We start from the raw sequence: 19,118 nt of genomic DNA on the forward strand, positions 1-19,118 counted from the left end.
AAAAGTTTGTAATATTTTGCCCATTCAGCCTTGGCTTGTACTGTCATCATTTGAAACCATTTACCACAGCCTAATAATTTATTTGTTTATGAAGTTCAGTTCAGTAAATCCAGTAGGAATTTAAGACTTATCTCATTAGGATTCTTTATTATTATTTGCAAATTATTATTTAATTTGATTTAAGATATGTTTCACCAGGGAAATGTCTTAAGAATATTTGTTTTTTTCTTGAGGAGGAAGGGGTGGGGGGTGGGGCTCAAAACCATTTACAGTTTCTGCGCCATATATATTCTACACATGCAGTAAGATGATGCTAAGCAGATTCTGGGACAGCTGGAGGCATGAGCAGGAGCAAACGTTTCAGAGTTTCAGATTACTGGCAGATATGATAAAACACTTATGCTTTTGTCTCCAAAGGAGGCTGTTTCACTCAACACCTCAATGAATAGGCCTCAGTGTATTCAACATTGTGATGACTGGTGCACAAAAATGTCAAAAAGTATGCAAAACAATTCAAATTTCTACTCCAGTGATTACAAATACTGCAGTACTTTACACGTCATTGTAGTTTTAATGTGTTAGCTTGTTTACCCAACAGCTGCAAAAATATTTTAGTTCACAATTCACAAACAAACAAATAATAAATAAAATTAAAGATAAAAAAAATCTATTCGGGATGTCTTATTTGCAATATATACACAATACACATGCAAGAAATATTGTTAAAATATTTTTATTTTGTGTTACTTTCTCTTGTAGAAGTTCATACAACATTACAGTAAGACATACAAGACAGAACACAATCCTGCACAATTCAGACCCCAGTGGCAAAACCTTTTTCTTTGCCATGTTTGACAGTCACAGCTGGTCTCAGGAAGCATTAACAAGGGCTGAAAATTCTACAGGAAATGAGGAGATGTAGTTTAATCTCTTACTTTTATGCATTACTTATCATATTTTTAAAATATCTGAATATTTTAGATACCAATCTTCCCAGCCGATTTTCCCATCCCCATCCATGTCTCCAGCCATGAGGAAGGCCTTGGTTTCAGCTGCTGTAAGTGCACGAGCCCCTTTAGAAAATTTCTGCAGAAACAACCTAGAAAATGAGTCACAATACAATAAGTGAACATGTTGAGTATTCGGCTGAAGTGCACTCATCCAGGTAACTAAAACCGGCACTACTTTCAAGTCTCTTGTAACACACAGTGGGCACTCTCTCTGCTTTGTTTTACAAATGTGTATCAATTATCATTTGTTTTGAAAATGAAGTCAGAGGACTATTCTTGTAATATTGTTTGTCTTGTTACTACCAGTAACAAGAATTGTACTGTAAATGCATTATCTTTTTCTTAGTGGAATGCTTTAAGATAAGAGAACAGTTTCAACTCAAATCAATATTTCATGCCCACATAAAAAAAAATTATTAGATATGTAATAAGCTGAATGACTACACAATCCCTAGCTTATCACACAGGTTTGTACAACTCAGTTTTTTAGTTAGTCTAGCTGCCCCATAAACATGTGAAAAAAGTAATTTGGCAAATCACTCAACTGTAGCTCATCCTGTTCAATGAACCCACTCTTGTCCTGGTCCAACATTTTAAAGACCTTCTCTATCTCAGGAGGAGACTTCTTTGACAAGCCTACTGTTGCGAAAAAAGTCTTTAGGCTGAAAGAATCCTTTGCTGCAAGAGTCAAATAAAAAAAATACAAATTACAAAGCTGAAAATCACAATGGATATTCTAACAAAATAATAAAGAATAACACTTTTCTGACTAACTCTCATAGTAATATTCACAGAGGTGAATCTGAAGTATTGTTCATCTGAGCGTCACTCATACTTTACCTTTACATGCATTAATGGCAGTTGAAATATCAGAGGCAGCCAAAAGATCTGTCATAGTCATTTCTCAATGGATCTGAGGAAATTCCGAGGCCTCTACTAGCAACAGTATCTTCACTGATTATAACAGCAAAACCTATAGTCTTAACATCACTACATGATGTCAAAAACCACCAGTGTCTGTATGTCAGCTGCAGCTGTGTCCTTTACACCACCTGACCTCTCCAGGACACAGAAGTATATCCCATTGTAACTGTTACTCGAGTAAAGCACCTCACAATCTATTGGATTAAACAGACAAACACACAAAAAAAAAATCTTATGATTTATAGTAAATGTGATGTGTTGCTAAATATCAGCGGGTTATATTTGGTTCAATCATTATGTTTCATTCTCTTAAAGTGAATAACTTTGTAAACATCCTGTTATTGCTTCACTGTCATTATTGGACGTGTGCCTTCACAATATGATTTAAAGGCAGTAGCCGTGAAATAGATTCTGTGGAGAATTTTGCTCAGAAAAAGGCCGAAGGCTTGATCATAGTATTGAAGCACAATATGATGAAGTCCACCTGTTTTCGTGTTTACGTGACTTTACCGATAGCTTTGTCTTTGCACACGTGCTGATCTACAGCAGACGGACTGTGTGCGGCTGTGACATCAGATTCACTTCCTCCACAGGCTCTTTTCCTGAGGATGGACGTCTGCCTGCCTGTGTTGCTGCCAACCAGGGGCCAAAGCAATGACAAAAACATCCTTCCAGCCCATTACCTGCCCCTGTGACCTTGTCCCGCTCCATACTACCTCTTGTTTGCAGGAAGGCCATGTTTCCTGAGTGACAGGGATTTGAGGGGGATCGGGGTTGGGCTTTTCATATTCTCAATAACAGTTTTCTTTGTCTTTGTTTATATGTTACATCAGGTGCACTGAAGAGCGTCTGGAGCCATATGATATTAGAAATGCTTTTTAAATGGACAGAGAAAAGATTTTACCTGGTGAGTTAATGTGATTTAGAATATACCATTAGTTGGTATAATATCATATTTGTACATTTGAACAAATAGTAGAAAATATTAAATGCCTTGCTTTTCTTTGAGTCTTGTTTTAAGAACAGCCTTAATGACTGTGTAAATGTGTATTTCATGACAAGGGCATTGCTTTTGCTGCTTTTGGACCAAAATAGTGTGTTTAAACCATAATGGTGCTTGTTCATTGCTGGAGAGTGTATATTCCCTCTTTTATGGAATGTATGGCAACTCTTTTTAATAACTGAACATGTTGAGCTGTTGTACCTTACTTACCCCTAAAAGGTGCATTTTAGTCGCCTTAGAAATGTGTACCCTTAAAGTACTACTAGAAACCTTTTTGTGTAAGGTGATGTACCTAAAAGTAAGGATTTTGCAATTTTTAGGTAGCTGATGCTTTGGGGAAATACTTCTGGAAAATGACATTACTTTTAATAATGATTTCCACATGCATTTTGTCACACAAATGTATTTGTCACATCAAAGGACCATTTAAAATAATGATGGTGGATCCTTCATGGTTCCCTTATACCTTTAGGGGAACGGGTGCCTTTCAAAATTAAAATTCTGTTAATATGTACTCAAAATTAGATATTTTAAAAGAAGTTTATTTAGTCATTTAGTTGAAACAGGTGAAACATTGTTCAAAATATTCTCTCTTGTGTTTAATAAAGTCATACGGGTTTGGAAATGAAGGTAAATGGTGTATTGGTAAACAGAATTTTTATTTTTGTGTGAGATATCCTTTTAAATTTTGATGTTAAGATGCACACTTTATGCACCAATTACCCATGTATTCGTTTATTCCTTTTGGTTATTTTCACTAACATTCATTAAATTTGTCAGGGGGTTGTTAAAAGAAATGATTATTAAGCTGATAAGTGAGCCATGTGTTGCAATTACTGTATTTAAATCATTACATGTCTGGAGCACACCCTGTTTTATTTTGAGACGCTTTTTTCCATGCCAAGGTTCTCAGTAACAGGCTGAGATTTCTTACTAAGTCTCTCTTGATAGATTTACAACTTGTCTGATGTATCATCAATTGCTCTTGACGTGCCAACGGCATTGTCATCAGAGCATTAGACGTATACAATGAGGGACTCTCAGGATGGGAATACCTTTCAAAAGCTGTCCCTAATTAAAGCTGATTGTGTGTATCATAAGCGAGGACACAGATTGTGCTGTTCCCCGTCTCTCGGGTTTAGTTGCATCTCTGTCTATTTCCAGCTGACCAGCTGTGATGGAAGCATGCCGATGGGACTCTCAGATTTAGTCAAGACGACCGCCTCAGTTTCAGTTCCTGCCCCTCCTCTTCCCTAGCATCAATCACTCAACACCAAGTGTGTGTGTGTAGGTTGGAATGTTTGTGTGTGCATGTATGGACACCCTGAAGTGACCTCGGCCCAGATCACATCATTAGCCGTAAATCTGAAGGCTCCCACAAAACAAACACATTTAGAGCACATTTGGGCATTCTTCCTCACCGTCTGATTTACACACAGATGAAATGAGGTCTTACACAACACCTGTCTCTCCGATCCCACGATTCCCCCTTCACGTGAGTGATGTGGCCATAGACTGCCCCACTTCCATGTCTGTGAAATACACGAAGGCGCTAATTGAGCAGCCTAGGCTCAGCCTATCAGGCTGCGAATTCCCCTTGTGCTGATCGTTGATATGCCCCTTGGGGGCCTGTAAATGTGGCAAGAGTCCAGAGAGAGTCCTGGACCTGCACAATGAGATCATGCACCAAGATTTGGAACAGTTGTGTAACGGCACTCACGTATCATGCCACAGAGTTGGACACTTCACACTGTGGATCTCATGTACTCTTTATCCAACAAAGCCTGTGAGCAGTTGGTTTCGTGCCAATGAAATTTAGAAAAGCCCCCACATGAGCTCCCGGTCTTTTCCATTGCCATGCTGACATGCAGAAAGAGTCCTTGCAAGCTGTTTGTGACTTACTTAAAAGGACAATTCACTCAGATATTAGAATTCTGTCATCATTTATTCACCCTCAAGCTGTCATGGAAAACAGACAAAATAAATGTTTTTATCCATACAAATAAAGTCAATAGTGTCCAAAACAACTTTTGTCCCCATTGACTTTTATTGAATAGACAAAAACATTCTTCAGAATAGTCTATGTGCTATATTCCATAAAGCTGAATAGATCAGTATTCAGACTGATTATGAATGGATTATAAATGCCATAAGTGATATTTTGATGACCTGGGTTTAGTGCTGAGAGTGTTCTGATTCTAAAATGAGATGGCAATGCAAAAACAAGCTTCTCAAAAACAGCTAATAATGATTTGTAAACATTTTAAAATTGCTTAGCGGCTGTGCTTAGCACACAAATGAGCCAATACTGATCGTCAACTTAGCAATGTTAAAATAACAATGCTTGTCTCCTTTTAAGCTCACCAAACAGATTGCACCCTCATGGCATTATGGGAATTGCTGTTTGCGTGTAAAGTCACACCATCTGTTGTTTGTGGAATGCTCTCCATTGCCAGTTTTGTTCTTAATGATTTTAAAGAATGCTACAACTTTTAGCATAGCGCTAACTGTGAAATGTGCTATACTGATCAGTCAGTCTGTTAAAGTGGTTCCAAGTATCTTTCACTAAGTGAGTTTTGGGGCTTCCCTGAGCTGCCACAGCCTGGCTCTAGTTTTATGAGTATTACAGTATCTCTTGGATGGACTTCACACTTAGCAGAAAGGCTACATACAGCTATGACATTGGATACAAATCTGGCATCGCATTTTTATTGCATTTCATCCTGTAAATGTTTTTTTCCCCTTTCTCTATTTTGAGATCACGTACATTTTCTCAGCCTGGTACAGATCTCATCCGGCAGTTTTAGTGCTCCAGTAAGTGAGACGTCAAAACAGGTGACATTTTTCTTTGCATAAACTCAATCCTGTAAACACAGAGAAGAGGGGAAAATAGAAAGTCCCAGTGAGTAAAACATACTAGTATTTAGAGATTATAGGGCAAGGGTTGCAGATGTGTGATCCAACACTTTAGACTCAATATCAAAGTTGAATAAAAGTTTTTATTATATAGGATTCATTTTGATCTTTAATTAAAATATTCACATAATTTATCTCATTCCAGGTCTTTCTTTCTTTATTGCCATACCTTCCTATATCACACCATTCAACAGACTAAATGAAACTAATGATCTGATTAGCATTATATCATGTAGTAATGTGAGTTAACATGCTTCATGAAAGTTATTAACGAAACTCACAACAAGATAAAGTAGTAAGATCCAGATGATTTCAGTGATTTATGGGTGCCTTCCAAAATACCTGGCGTTCTATTTATTTAGCAGATGGTTTTCTGTGTTTATTCTCATTTTATATAATTTCTTGGGCATATATAATTTATTTAGCATAAAAGCAGCTCAGAATATGTGCATACTGTAATAGTCTTTCTGAATAAACTGATTTGTGGAATATCAAAAAAAAAAAGTAATAATTTTCTTGGTATGTCCTTTCACCCACAGGACCTGTAAACCTGATCCACGACTGCAGAGCAAAGGCAGGCAGACTGCCGAGACTGACAGAGCTTTTTTTATTTTTAAATTATAGTGACACAGCATATAGAGAAATCTACCGAACATCCCTGCCCATGTATGTGCAATCACCTGGGTAGCTAAACAGAAATAATCTAAAATAACTTGTATTCTGCATCCACTGTCAAGTTGTATTTGAAATCTTTGAGCCACACGTGAAGACACTTCACCTTAGGATCCACTATGACCACTTGCCGCACAATTGAATATTAAGGTATTTGTATTTTAAATATTTTATTTAAATGGCAAACAACCAACATCTCCTTCAAATTACTGTTTGATCTAATCAGGGTAGGATTTTGAAAAATATTGTGAATTTTGTAGCATTACTGTTTTTTTTTTGTTTTTTTTTACAATGTATTACAACAACAGAATTTAACATACAACTTTATTATAAACATAGCTTATACAAAGTTAGGTATTTTGGGCTCTGAAAACATTATGTCAGATAACATGTTCATCCTCATGCATCCTCAGTCATCTCACACCACTGACTGAGGACTGTAAATAGTTAGAGTGGAGTTAGCCCTAACTGGCCTCCCTGTTGCATCTCTGGCTAGCAGCCAACTTCCTACCACTCTAATTTAGACTGCTCAGTAGTTCACACCAAGTACCAAATCAACCCATCCTTAGATCAGGGTCACTACTGTTAATTAATACTAAAACTATAAAAACAATTACTTGAAATAAAATAATAAATAATGATGAAATAAACATTTCTCATTTTCAGTTAATGTACTAAAATAACTCAAACTAAATAAACTAAATATTTACTAAAAATTATATAGACATTTAAATAATACTACTAATAATGACTTAAACTTTAAAATTAAATCAGAAAATATAAAGATAAAATCCAATTCAAAATTAACAAAAAATATAATAGTATATTGATTATACTAAAATAACACTGACTTAACAGTGATTAAACAGCCAAAGGTTATAAGCAGATACCCTGTCCACTGGAACTTTATGTGTGGTGTTTGCATAAATATGAATAGAATGTGCATTATTTACTATAAAATTATTTACATTAAATAGCATAATAAATAATTATACCATTTTTTTTAAACAATATTTAAATGAAATTTTTTTCATTTTGAACATATTTATTATTAAATAAAAAAGGGGATTTGAAGTTTACATGCTGAGCTGAAACTAAGAAAATAATTGTGGTGATATTTATGCTGTATTAAATTCAAATGGCTTGCAATGTTATTGGCAGGCCCCTGGGCTGATTTATAAACACATAAATTAATGATGCAATGTACAACACTGTTTTAATTTAAGCAGAAGGTGGTAATATATTTGTGTTTACAAATCCATCTTGAATTACTCACACTATTCAGGCCGTCTGTACACCAGAGCTGCTGTACGAGGCACTTCCCAACTTTCCCAAAAAAGGTTACGACAGCCAAGGCTGACGTTTCATTTTTGTCCCCTACCCAGAATGCAGCGGGCCACCAGACGAATGGAGTTGTTGTTTTAGTGGGGCATGTAACTCTCCGCGCCACTGGCTCTGATTTGCATGCTCAGAATAAGCCCAAAGGCGTCCAATTACACAGCTCTCATGGATTGCTTGGTGTCACTTATCATCTGTTTGAGGGATATGATGATTCTGCTCTTCATGTGTAAAAGGATAGCGTGAGCTTCTGGGCCCCATTTTTTTGTGGAGTGTTACCACTCAATTGGTGGGAAGATCAGCACAAACCCACTTAAAATAGTGAACCTCCTCCCTTTTTGGTAGCATGCTATAGGCTTCAGAACCCCTACAAGGTCTGTAGTGCAACAACTTCCTTCAGGGTGAGCACATATTGATGATTTATGAAAAATTAAGACTAGAGAAGCGCTTTTTACTGAGAGTGAAAAATGATCCCAGATGATTTGGTTTCTTGTGTCTGATAAGCCAAATTTCATTTATATCACAAAGAGTTGTATTGGTATTTCTAATATGTTATATCATATAGTCTCTTTAGAAACATATATTAAAATGAACAGCACCTGGGCATGACATAAGAATTAATCTGCTCCAATTTCTCTGTCCCAGTGCTTTTAGCTGGTTATTTTAATGGAAGCCGTTAGGTCTTCGGTTTCAGAAGCTTGGTGCAAAACCATCACAAGTGTACGAAATTCCCGAGGAAGAAACCCGAAGCTCCCTGTACTTTCTTGTCATGCGTCTGATTGAACTACCAGCTGCATGTTTGCTCCTCCCCACACTCAGGCCTGATGAGTATGTGTATATGCGTGTGAATTAATCTGTTGCCAGCTGGGAACAATATCCTGATGCTGAATGAGTGTGTTGAGTAAAACTCCAGCATCAGTGATTTTGTTGCCAGAGGAGCACCTTGGACATCCTGTGCATGTGTCCTCAGAGATGGAGCTTCCCTCGTCCTGATCCGCACACAGTCGGACAGCAGAGCAAAGATGCCTCAGTACTGGTGGCATTAGGCTAAATTGATGTTTTATACCTGTATAATATAAATATTTCACTCTTATACAACAATAAATAGCCTAAGTGGCAATTATGTTCTGCAAAGATACTTTACATGGTTTATTTACTGATGCAACTGCAGACTATATTAATTATATGCATATATTTATATATATACTTAAATGTGAAAAAGCGTAAATTGCAACAGTGCAATTAAAAGTCAGTTTGAGATTCCATTAGTATTCTTTATAAGGTGTTGTGTTCACGATTGGCCACTGCGTGTCCTAAGTTTGAGGTTGTGTTTCTGGATAATGTCCTGCAGAGGGCGCCACACTTTGCCTTGTTTCAACCCCACTGCAGGGCCTTGTCTGATTGAGTTACATGCATGACAAAGAGCACAAAGCTTTACAGACCGAGTCTTGAGGTGGGCCTGGAAGTCTTTGTGGAATTTGGTCTAAGCAAATGCTGTTATTTTATTTTGTTTACTGAAGAAAGAAAAGGACCAAAAACCTCTACAAATTAATACTACTACAGACTACAGTGAGTGCGTAATTATTAGTCAAGTCAATATTCTGATTTTTCCAAGATTTTTCCATTTTACCAATTCCAAACCACATCAATCTTAACAATTACTATTAAGTAATTGTTAACGAGGAAAGTTGTGGAGGTGTAAAGTCAAAAATTATGAAATTCCCATGAGAAGGATGCAACATTCTAATTAACAGGTTGAGAATAAAATCCGCATATTAACTGCATATATACTCTGTATAGAGTTCTGCTGTAATGACACATTTTTGTAGACCATCCCGGAAGTTAGCATCACCCTGGTTCCCTCGACAAAAACCCCAAAATGTTTTTCCATTGGCTTTTGGATTATTGCAGAAAACAAGCTCTGCAGTCCCATTTGGCAACTTGTTAGCTACTGCCTTTTTAAGACTTTTTTTTTTGCTAACATATTTCCAGGTTTTGGCCTACAAAAATATGTCATACCTGAAACACAATTCTTAGAATACCATGTCCCATGATGCAATGTTCTTGACTTGACATTCCATTTTCTGCGTAACAATTTAATTTAAATTATTACAGTTATATATTTTTACTACTCACTATTTAGTTAGACTGCCAGATGTTAAGATATGATTATTACACTGAATTAAAAAAAATAACCATATTTATTTTCAAGACGAGAAAGGATGCTACTCACGTGATGAGGTCATTGTTGAAACAATGTCGAAACATTTATTGTTGCATAATGCCTATTGTTTCCACATACTATTTTTTTTTCAAAATAGCACTTTATACAGTCGTCTGAACTTGCACTGAAATGATCTATGCATTTTCATACAAAGTTTTGTTTGTGCAATGTTTCATACACAATATGAAGTTAATTTAATTTAGCTAGTGAAACTGGCAAGATGATAAAGGTGGTATGCATCTTCATTAAATGTACTAAAATGCTTAGCTAATTAATGTAGGACCTTTATTTGTAAAGTAGCTATTTCAACAAAGTTTGCGAGTAAGTAGGTATTTGCTGGTGTGTATGCTTGTATTTATTTACAGGGTGTGGAGAAGGCTGGGTGGAGGCTGTCAGAAGATATGGACACACACCTGTTGAACACAGAGGTGTTGAGCCAGTAGGTAAAGAAGCATGGATTAGTTCTCTACCTCAACTGAGAGATTTTCTCTATGCATACAGATGGTGAGTGAACGAGTGTGTGTGTTTCTTGACTGACTTCGTCACAGTACCTATTGAGTCAGCTCTCTGAGTCATCCGTTTCAAGGTTGCCTAGTGACAACGGCAGGGAAATGTTTCCTATTGCGCATTCGCTGATGCTTGGTACCAATATTTATTCAAGCACTGCAGTAAGAGGGCCAGAGAAAATAATTGATGGATTTCACACAATTTAATTTAAATTATTACAGTTATATATTTTTACTACTCACTATTTAGTTAGACTGCCAGATGTTAAGATATGATTATTACACTGAATTAAAAAAAATAACCATATTTATTTTCAAGACGAGAAAGGATGCTACTCACGTGATGAGGTCATTGTTGAAACAATGTCGAAACATTTATTGTTGCATAATGCCTATTGTTTCCACATACAATTTTTTTTCAAAATAGCACTTTATACAGTCGTCTGAACTTGCACTGAAATGATCTATGCATTTCATACAAAGTTTTGTTTGTGCAATGTTTCATACACAATATGAAGTTAATTTCATTTAGCTAGTGAAACTGGCAAGATGATAAAGGTGGTATGCATCTTCATTAAATGTACTAAAATGCTTAGCTAATTAATGTAGGACCTTTATTTGTAAAGTAGCTATTTCAACAAAGTTTGCGAGTAAGTAGGTATTTGCTGGTGTGTATGCTTGTATTTATTTACAGGGTGTGGAGAAGTCTGGGTGGAGGCTGTCAGAAGATATGGACACACACCTGTTGAACACAGAGGTGTTGAGCCAGTAGGTAAAGAAGCATGGATTAGTTCTCTACCTCAACTGAGAGATTTTCTCTATGCATACAGATGGTGAGTGAACGAGTGTGTGTGTTTCTTGACTGACTTCGTCACAGTACCTATTGAGTCAGCTCTCTGAGTCATCCGTTTCAAGGTTGCCTAGTGACAACGGCAGGGAAATGTTTCCTATTGCGCATTCGCTGATGCTTGGTACCAATATTTATTCAAGCACTGCAGTAAGAGGGCCAGAGAAAATAATTGATGGATTTCACAAGATTGTATCTACGTTTGGCAATCTGTAAAAAATGTTTACCGTCCCTTGTTTTTCATGCTTACCGAATCAACTAATAAAACTGATATATGGTGGGATTCGGTTACTCTGAATCAGTGTTTCCAAAGCTTTCTTGTCTTATGTACCCCCATAGCCTATGAGTAAGGTTCATGTAAACTTTCATTTACACAAGTACAGAAATTGAAACTGGACATCATTCAGCATTTTTATTAATATTATTAAAATGACCTCTTTTTAGTACGTTTGGCAATCCGTAAAAAATGTTTACCTGTGGATTCTGAACGTCCCTTGTTTTTCATGCTTACCGAATCAACTAATAAAACTGATATATGGTGGGATTCGGTTACTCTGAATCAGTGTTTCCAAAGCTTTCTTGTCTTATGTATCCCCATAGCCTATGAGTAAGGTTCATGTAAACTTTCATTTACACAAGTACAGAAATTGAAACTGGACATCATTCAGCATTTTTATTAATATTATTAAAATGACCTCTTTTTAAAGATTTTTAAAAACTTATTTAAATTTAATTGTTAATATATATTGTTTTAAATTAAATTAAATTAAATTAAATTTAGGTTTAGTTTTATATGGCAAGTAATGTAATGCTAAATTTCTCCAAAATCTGTTCTGATAAAGAAACAAACAACAACAACAAAAACACATCTACATCTTAAATGGCCTGAGGGTGAGAACATTTTCAGCAAATGTTCATTTTTGGGTGAACTATTCCTTTGTGGTTGGCAATACCTGCTGAAAGCACTTACTCTCTCAGTAAGTCAAATGTAAAAGGTTTCAAAGTTTTTTCAACCTTTGCATTGAGGCATCATTTAGTAGCCTCACAGCTAAAAAAAAACAAAACATAGGCCCTCATAGGTCTTTGACTGGAGTCCATTACAGCATGATGCTCCTGCTACAGGCCGACACACTCCTCTCAAGAAAGATGTCCTTACCAGTGAAAAGGAAGCAAGTTAATATACCCTCATGCACCTCAGATGCACTATGCATTTGAATGCTAACATTTAAGTCAAAGATAAAGTTGAAACCAGCACACATTTACAGGAAAGCCAACTGAACTTTAGGAAAATTATGTAAAGTCTGTTTGGTTCCAACAGTGTGTTGAATGATAGATCGTGAAGTGGTTTTACAGGTTTCCTGTGAAAAGAAGCGTCGTAACAGAAGGTCTTGTGTTGCTAGACAAATATTTACTGCTACCAAGTAATGCACGGAGGCTAGTGTGTGTGCTGCACACTATTTCCTGTTTTGACACAATCCACATTAACAAGAAAACAACCAACTCTACAAAGCAGGTGGAGACACCTACTGCACATATTCATGCCTTCTGAAGCTCAGAGGCATCCCCTTACAGTTGCAGGATTAGTTGATGTTGACCTGCTTTTCTCTCAAAAGCAGAAAAGTCTCTGTTCCTGTTAAATTATAATTTTTTTATTTTAATTTGGTCAATGGAAAGTCATTACATTGTTATTATTATTATTTATCAGTGGTTATTAATGTTTTGCATGGTCTGCAAAATATTATTATGAGTTAAATGGGTTATATTACAGGCCATTTTTGCAAGTGTATGATCTTCACCAGAAATGTGAGATGGGCACGCATTATATATACAGGTGCATCTCAATAAATTAGAATGTCGTGGAAAAGTTCATTTATTTCAGTAATTCAACTCAAATTGTGAAACTCGTGTATTAAATAAATTCAATGCACACAGACTGAAGTAGTTTAAGTCTTTGGTTCTTTTAATTGTGATGATTTTGGCTCACATTGAACAAAAACCCACCAATTCACTATCTCAACAAATTAGAATATGGTGACATGCCAATCAGCTAATCAACTCAAAACACCTGCAAAGGTTTCCTGAGCCTTCAAAATGGTCTCTCAGTTTGGTTCACTAGGCTACACAATCATGGGGAAGACTGCTGATCTGACAGTTGTCCAGAAGACAATCATTGACACCCTTCACAAGGAGGGTAAGCCACAAACATTCATTGCCAAAGAAGCTGGCTGTTCACAGAGTGCTGTATCCAAGCATGTTAACAGAAAGTTGAGTGGAAGGAAAAAGTGTGGAAGAAAAAATGCACAACCAACCGAGAGAACCGCACCCTTATGATGATTGTCAAGCAAAATCGATTCAAGAATTTGAGTGAACTTCACAAGGAATGGACTGAGGCTAGGGTAAAGATAAGAAAGAGATGGTTCTTTAAAGAGCCTTTGACTGAATGGTTCTTTGTGGAACCAAAAATGGCATCGCTTGAAGAACATTTTGAAGCACCTTTATTTTTAAGAGTGTACCAAGTATTGAGTACATGTACAGTAAATGAACATACTTTTCAGAAGGCCAACAATTCACTAAAACATTTTTTTTTATTGGTCTTATGAAGTATTCTAATTTGTTGGGTTTTTGTTAAATGTGAGCCAAAATCATCACAATTAAAAGAACCAAAGACTTAAACTACTTCAGTCTGTGTGCATTGAATTTATTTAATACACGAGTTTCACAATTTGAGTTGAATTACTGAAATAAATGAACTTTTCCATGACATTCTAATTTATTGAGATGCACCTGAATATATATATATATATATATTGGCAGATGTTTTCTGTATGTGTATTATGAAGATGCATTTCCTTAGCATCTGTTCAAGTCATACTGACATAACAGGTTGTACTTTTCACCCTCTCATCTGACCAGCTTTTAGGTCATGGAAAAACTGACATGTCCCCCTCTTTCCCCTTTTATGACGCTGCGTGAGTCAGGCTTTAATGCACTAGTCCCTGGCTGCTGTTTTGTCCAGTCAGATCACAGATGATGACATAAGTGGCAGTATGACATCAATGGGTGATGCACGAAAAATATCTATTTGCTCACATTACACAGGTCAGATTAGCGAATCAAATGTGTGTATAAGCACTAAAATTAGATGGTCTGTTTAAAAAAAAATCATTATGTAATTGTGAGGAAGCAAAACAGAGAACATTATTAAGCATAATGTTATTGGATGAAGCATGTCAGATAATTTTGGAATAGTTCATGCCATTCCAAACTCATATGATGCAGGAAAAGCAGGATGAATGTACACGCTGCTCTTTTGACCAAGTCTTTTGGTCTTTTTTCTTCACATAATTATGTCATCACTCCAAAAGACTTGTATTTTATATACCACACAAGTCATATCAATGCTTTTATGTTGCTTTTTGTCAGTTTTGAAGCTTTACAGCCCCAGGTTACCAATAAGTGTCATATGAAAAGAGCAACTTGAACATTCTGCTAAATATCTCTTTTTGTGTAGAAGACAACATCATATGGGTTTGGAAACAAAATGAGGGTGAGTAAATGACTTTGAATGAACTTTCATTTTGGGATGAACTGTCTCTTTAATTAGCAGTTTTCATAACATCATCTAATCCTTTAAATAAGCATTCATTCAATGAAACAATTTAACTTTGACTTCATTTAAACACTCTCCTGTGTGAAGAAACATCAGGTCTGCAGAGCAGCATTGAAAGGCTCCATGTTTAAACAGCTATTTTTGCATTTAGCCTTGAAGGCAGCCAGCTGTGAGCTTTGGGCCTTGATTGAGCCATGAAACATTATGTTTGTTTACTAATCAAAATGGTTTGTGTGCATGGTCCCTTATGACCTTAAGTTCTCATCAAACACCCCATTAAGCTTCTGACAATGTTTTCATTTGTCATTTACATCTCACAATCTCCCCTCGCTGGAATGTAGCGCTTAGCATGGGGTTGCTAATGAGTGACTTATTTACTCAAGGGAAATTTGAGCAGGACTTTAAAGATACCTTTGTGTGAAGTATGCAAATCAAAAAGTTATCTTGAAATTTAACACAATGTAGAACAGTTGTAAACTATAAAGGTGTGTTATGCATGAGGTGCAATATATCAGTACTACGGAGTGCTGATAAACTAGAGTATTATTACAGTGGATACCTGGATGGATTTGCATGAATGAATGGTCAGATGTTCTTTAGTTGTGTTTGTATAGTTTTTATGCCTGTTTGTAAGCATGGTTTTGTATGAGGCTGTTTTCTAAGCTTTGTCTGTGCTTACAGGCAGATTGTTATCAGTGTAAGTGGTGTATACCGGAGGTTCCACACTAAATAAACTGAGGGTTGAGATAGAAACTGTTTCCATAGTATCAGCACTGAGACCAGAGCAGGGAGTCAGTCTTGCCCAGCCTGTGTCCAACGCTGCTTGACCAAGGCCATCAGTGATGTGGGGGAGGGAACATTTGAGCTGATATCTGCTGTGAATTAAACAGGTGTGAAATGTGCTTGTTCCCAAAAACTATGCGAAAATGTCCTGTTTGTCCAACGCCACGTTACTTGTCTTACTATTATGTATAAAAAATGTGTATCCATCCCTTATGCAAAATTATGTTTCTAGTCGTCCTTATACAATGCTGCAAATATTGTATAAAACACAACTGAAGATTTGAATGAGAACAAAATGGACTTATCTTAATGCAGGCACTCAGAACAGGTTCGCCGTATTCAGGTACAAAATAAACATGTCTGTGTTTGATCTGTCTGATACCACAGTTTATGAATAGGGTGGTTCTTTGCACACATCTACACTTAAACAAATAAAGGTTCCAGTAAGAAGCCTGATACTTACAGGAGAGGCTCAAAAGGTTCCAAAAAGGACTTTTTATTCTCTTAACATTTTGTTCTTTAGACAACCATGGCTCTGGTGCTTTAAAACAGCGTGTCTCAACATTTCAACATGAAAAAAATAAAAATAATCCTCACAGCCCCACAAGTAAGATATTTTTGACACAAAACATGTGAAATATATATATATATATCTGAACCTAATGCCAAAATGTAAATTAATAAAAAAAAAAAAAATAAATATATATATATATATATATATATATATATATATATATATATATATATATATATAATATTTTTTTTTAAGTGAAATATATATATATATATCTGAACCTAATGCCAAAATGTAAATTAATAAAAAAAAAAAAAATAAATATATATATATATATATATATATATACAAAAATACAACAGCAATTATAATAATAACCAAAGAACCATATAGCTCAAGAAGGCATCACCTTAAAGTAAAGCTCTGAAAAGTGTTTAAATGATATGGCCATTTGAAATGCAAAGATCTAACTAAGCAAATATTAGACAGTGTTTCACTTGATAAAGTACCATAGAAATAGTACAACCTACCAATTCAATCTTCTGCATGAAACCCACCACTAGGCTACCATGTCTGTATTGTTCTTTCTCTCTTTCTTTTCTTTTCTTAAGCTACATGCACTTGATGTTTATCAATGAAAAGTCCCCACTAATGTAATGCAACAGTATGTGATTTGCATTGGTAACTCCGTCCACAGCTTTAAAATAAAAGCATTTATAATCCTCACTGTAGGCTGTGTAGCACCTACAGTAACAGCAGCTATATCACAGACCGCTATTACCATCTGAAAGCGTGAACAAAGCTTCAGATCGCTATTTCCGACGCTTGCGCCAGCTCATGGGTGACTCGAGACCAAACGGATCCCTCCTTTGATTGGCCACAAAAGCGCTACGTGGACGTCGAGCAGCAACAGGTAGAGCGCCTGACCGTTATCATTTCATTCTGACTGCGGCTGTCAGGACGACAACAGCGCTTCACGTCAACTATTATCGCTCTCCGCAAGCCTCTTATCGCGCAGACATCGCCACGAGTTTGGTGGAAATTTATTTCGAGGTAAGCAAAAACTTTTTTTCCTCCCCCCAAAAGCAGCGATGATTGACAGCTTATAAGACAGCAGCGACAACGCATAGAGACGATGTGCATTTTCGTTGTTCACTTGATGAATCTAGTTTAATTATGTCAGCATTTATGGCTTAACATTATCAATAGTTGACTTTTCTGTATTTTATTATCAATAGTAGATTTTTCAGTATTTTCTGACAAAGGTTTACACTTTTGTTAACCTGGGATAAATAAGATGCTACCACAGTGTAGGTTAGGGAAGGATATTACACTATCTAGAAGAATGCCTTGTAATCTAAACAGACAGATAGTACAGGATGTTAAAACAAGCTAAAGCTTACTAAGTATTCAGAGAGCACTTGAGATGTACTTAATCTTCATATAACATATTTTCAGTATCCACTTCATTGAAGTCATTTATATAGATATATAATGGTATTTTGCATGTTCATTTCCTCCAATCAAATGTGAATGATAATATCCTAGGGCCTACACCAGGGTGTGGGTGAGTCAAGTATGAAGTCCAAAGGAAAGGGGTCAAAGCGGGGCAGACAGTCTTGGGCAGAACAGGATGACCCAGACTTTACGCTGGAAACAGAGCCAGGTTCCAGCGAGCAGGAGGGTTCAGAGGCATCCGTGAGGTTGGGTGGGACATGGAGAACACTGAGGGGTGAGAGGCACGGCGGTTCCCGCGTGGGTACACGTCGCAGGCGACTGCACAGCAGCACTAAGGAACGCAACGTCCGCAGGCTGGAGAGTAACGAGAGAGAGAGGCAGAGGATGCACAAACTCAACAATGCCTTTCAGGCCCTACGGGAGGCCATTCCTCACGTCAAAACAGACAAGAAACTTTCCAAGATCGAGACTCTCACACTGGCAAAGAACTACATCAAGTCCTTAACCACAATCATCCTGGGCATGTCAAACGCCTGCCTGCCTCACGCCGAGAGTGACATGGAGACTAACGCCTCCCGGCTCCTGCAGTGTTATCAACAGCATCTACAGGAGGAGGGAGAGGAGGATCTGTCCAACTACCTGAGCCACATTCACAGCTTCAGCCAGGGCAGCTAACACACACACTGCCACAGACTCAGTGAGCGCTGTGTAAATACGTGCATGACGATGAATACCAGCTCTGAAGACTAACAAAAGGGTCTATTTGAATAACCCCGAGTTTACAAGCTAAAGCTGGTCCATAAACAAGCTCATTTATGTACAGAATATGCACCGATTATGTCGCCCACAAACAATGTGGTAGTTATTTGCCATTATCATTGCCAAATTGCTAGCAGTAACTCTTTGGCTTATGAAAGGACACAGTCTGCTGGTCATTAATGTAGTTCACCCCAAAACATGACAAAAGAAGATGCTTTGCTCAATGCTCATATAGTGAAAGTCAATGGGGTCCAAAACAACACTGGACCCCTTGACTTTCATTGTATGGACAAACAAACAAAAAACAATGTTTGTGTTCCATGAAATAAAGTCATACAGGTTTGGAATGACATGAGGGTGAGTAAACAATAAGAGTTCTCATTTTTGGGTGAACTATCCCTTTAACAGGGTGAGTATTTCTTATTAAAAATGCAAAGTTTCGGAGCAGATTTCATATTTATTCAGAGGACACAAACCATGCACCTAATGACATTGAGATGAGTTTACTTTACCCAAATAATGACTCTTTACTCTGTTATTTGTCTACATTTAAT

At 36.8% G+C, this 19,118-nt stretch overlaps 2 protein-coding genes across 2 annotated transcripts; one reads left to right on the forward strand and one right to left on the reverse strand.

Moving 5' to 3' along the window:
- Positions 1-430: 430 nt before the first annotated feature.
- On the reverse strand, positions 431-1,931 carry LOC107594198 (parvalbumin, thymic-like). The gene is made up of 4 exons (XM_016284160.1): positions 1,851-1,931; positions 1,556-1,688; positions 986-1,099; positions 431-476 (listed from the first exon to the last, which is right to left on the reverse strand). Exons 1-4 carry the CDS (start codon positions 1,909-1,911, stop codon positions 431-433), a joined length of 354 nt encoding a protein of 117 aa, XP_016139646.1. The 5' UTR covers positions 1,912-1,931.
- A 15,320-nt stretch (positions 1,932-17,251) lies between these two features.
- LOC107594213 (class A basic helix-loop-helix protein 15-like) lies at positions 17,252-18,753 on the forward strand. The gene is made up of 2 exons (XM_016284171.1): positions 17,252-17,400; positions 17,896-18,753. Exon 2 carries the CDS (start codon positions 17,926-17,928, stop codon positions 18,478-18,480), a length of 555 nt encoding a protein of 184 aa, XP_016139657.1. The 5' UTR covers positions 17,252-17,400; positions 17,896-17,925; the 3' UTR covers positions 18,481-18,753.
- The last annotated feature ends 365 nt before the right edge of the window (positions 18,754-19,118 follow it).

Source organism: Sinocyclocheilus grahami, unplaced genomic scaffold (assembly GCF_001515645.1).
Source record: "Sinocyclocheilus grahami isolate Dianchi unplaced genomic scaffold, SAMN03320097.WGS_v1.1 scaffold180.1, whole genome shotgun sequence".
Lineage (NCBI taxonomy): Eukaryota > Metazoa > Chordata > Actinopteri > Cypriniformes > Cyprinidae > Sinocyclocheilus > Sinocyclocheilus grahami.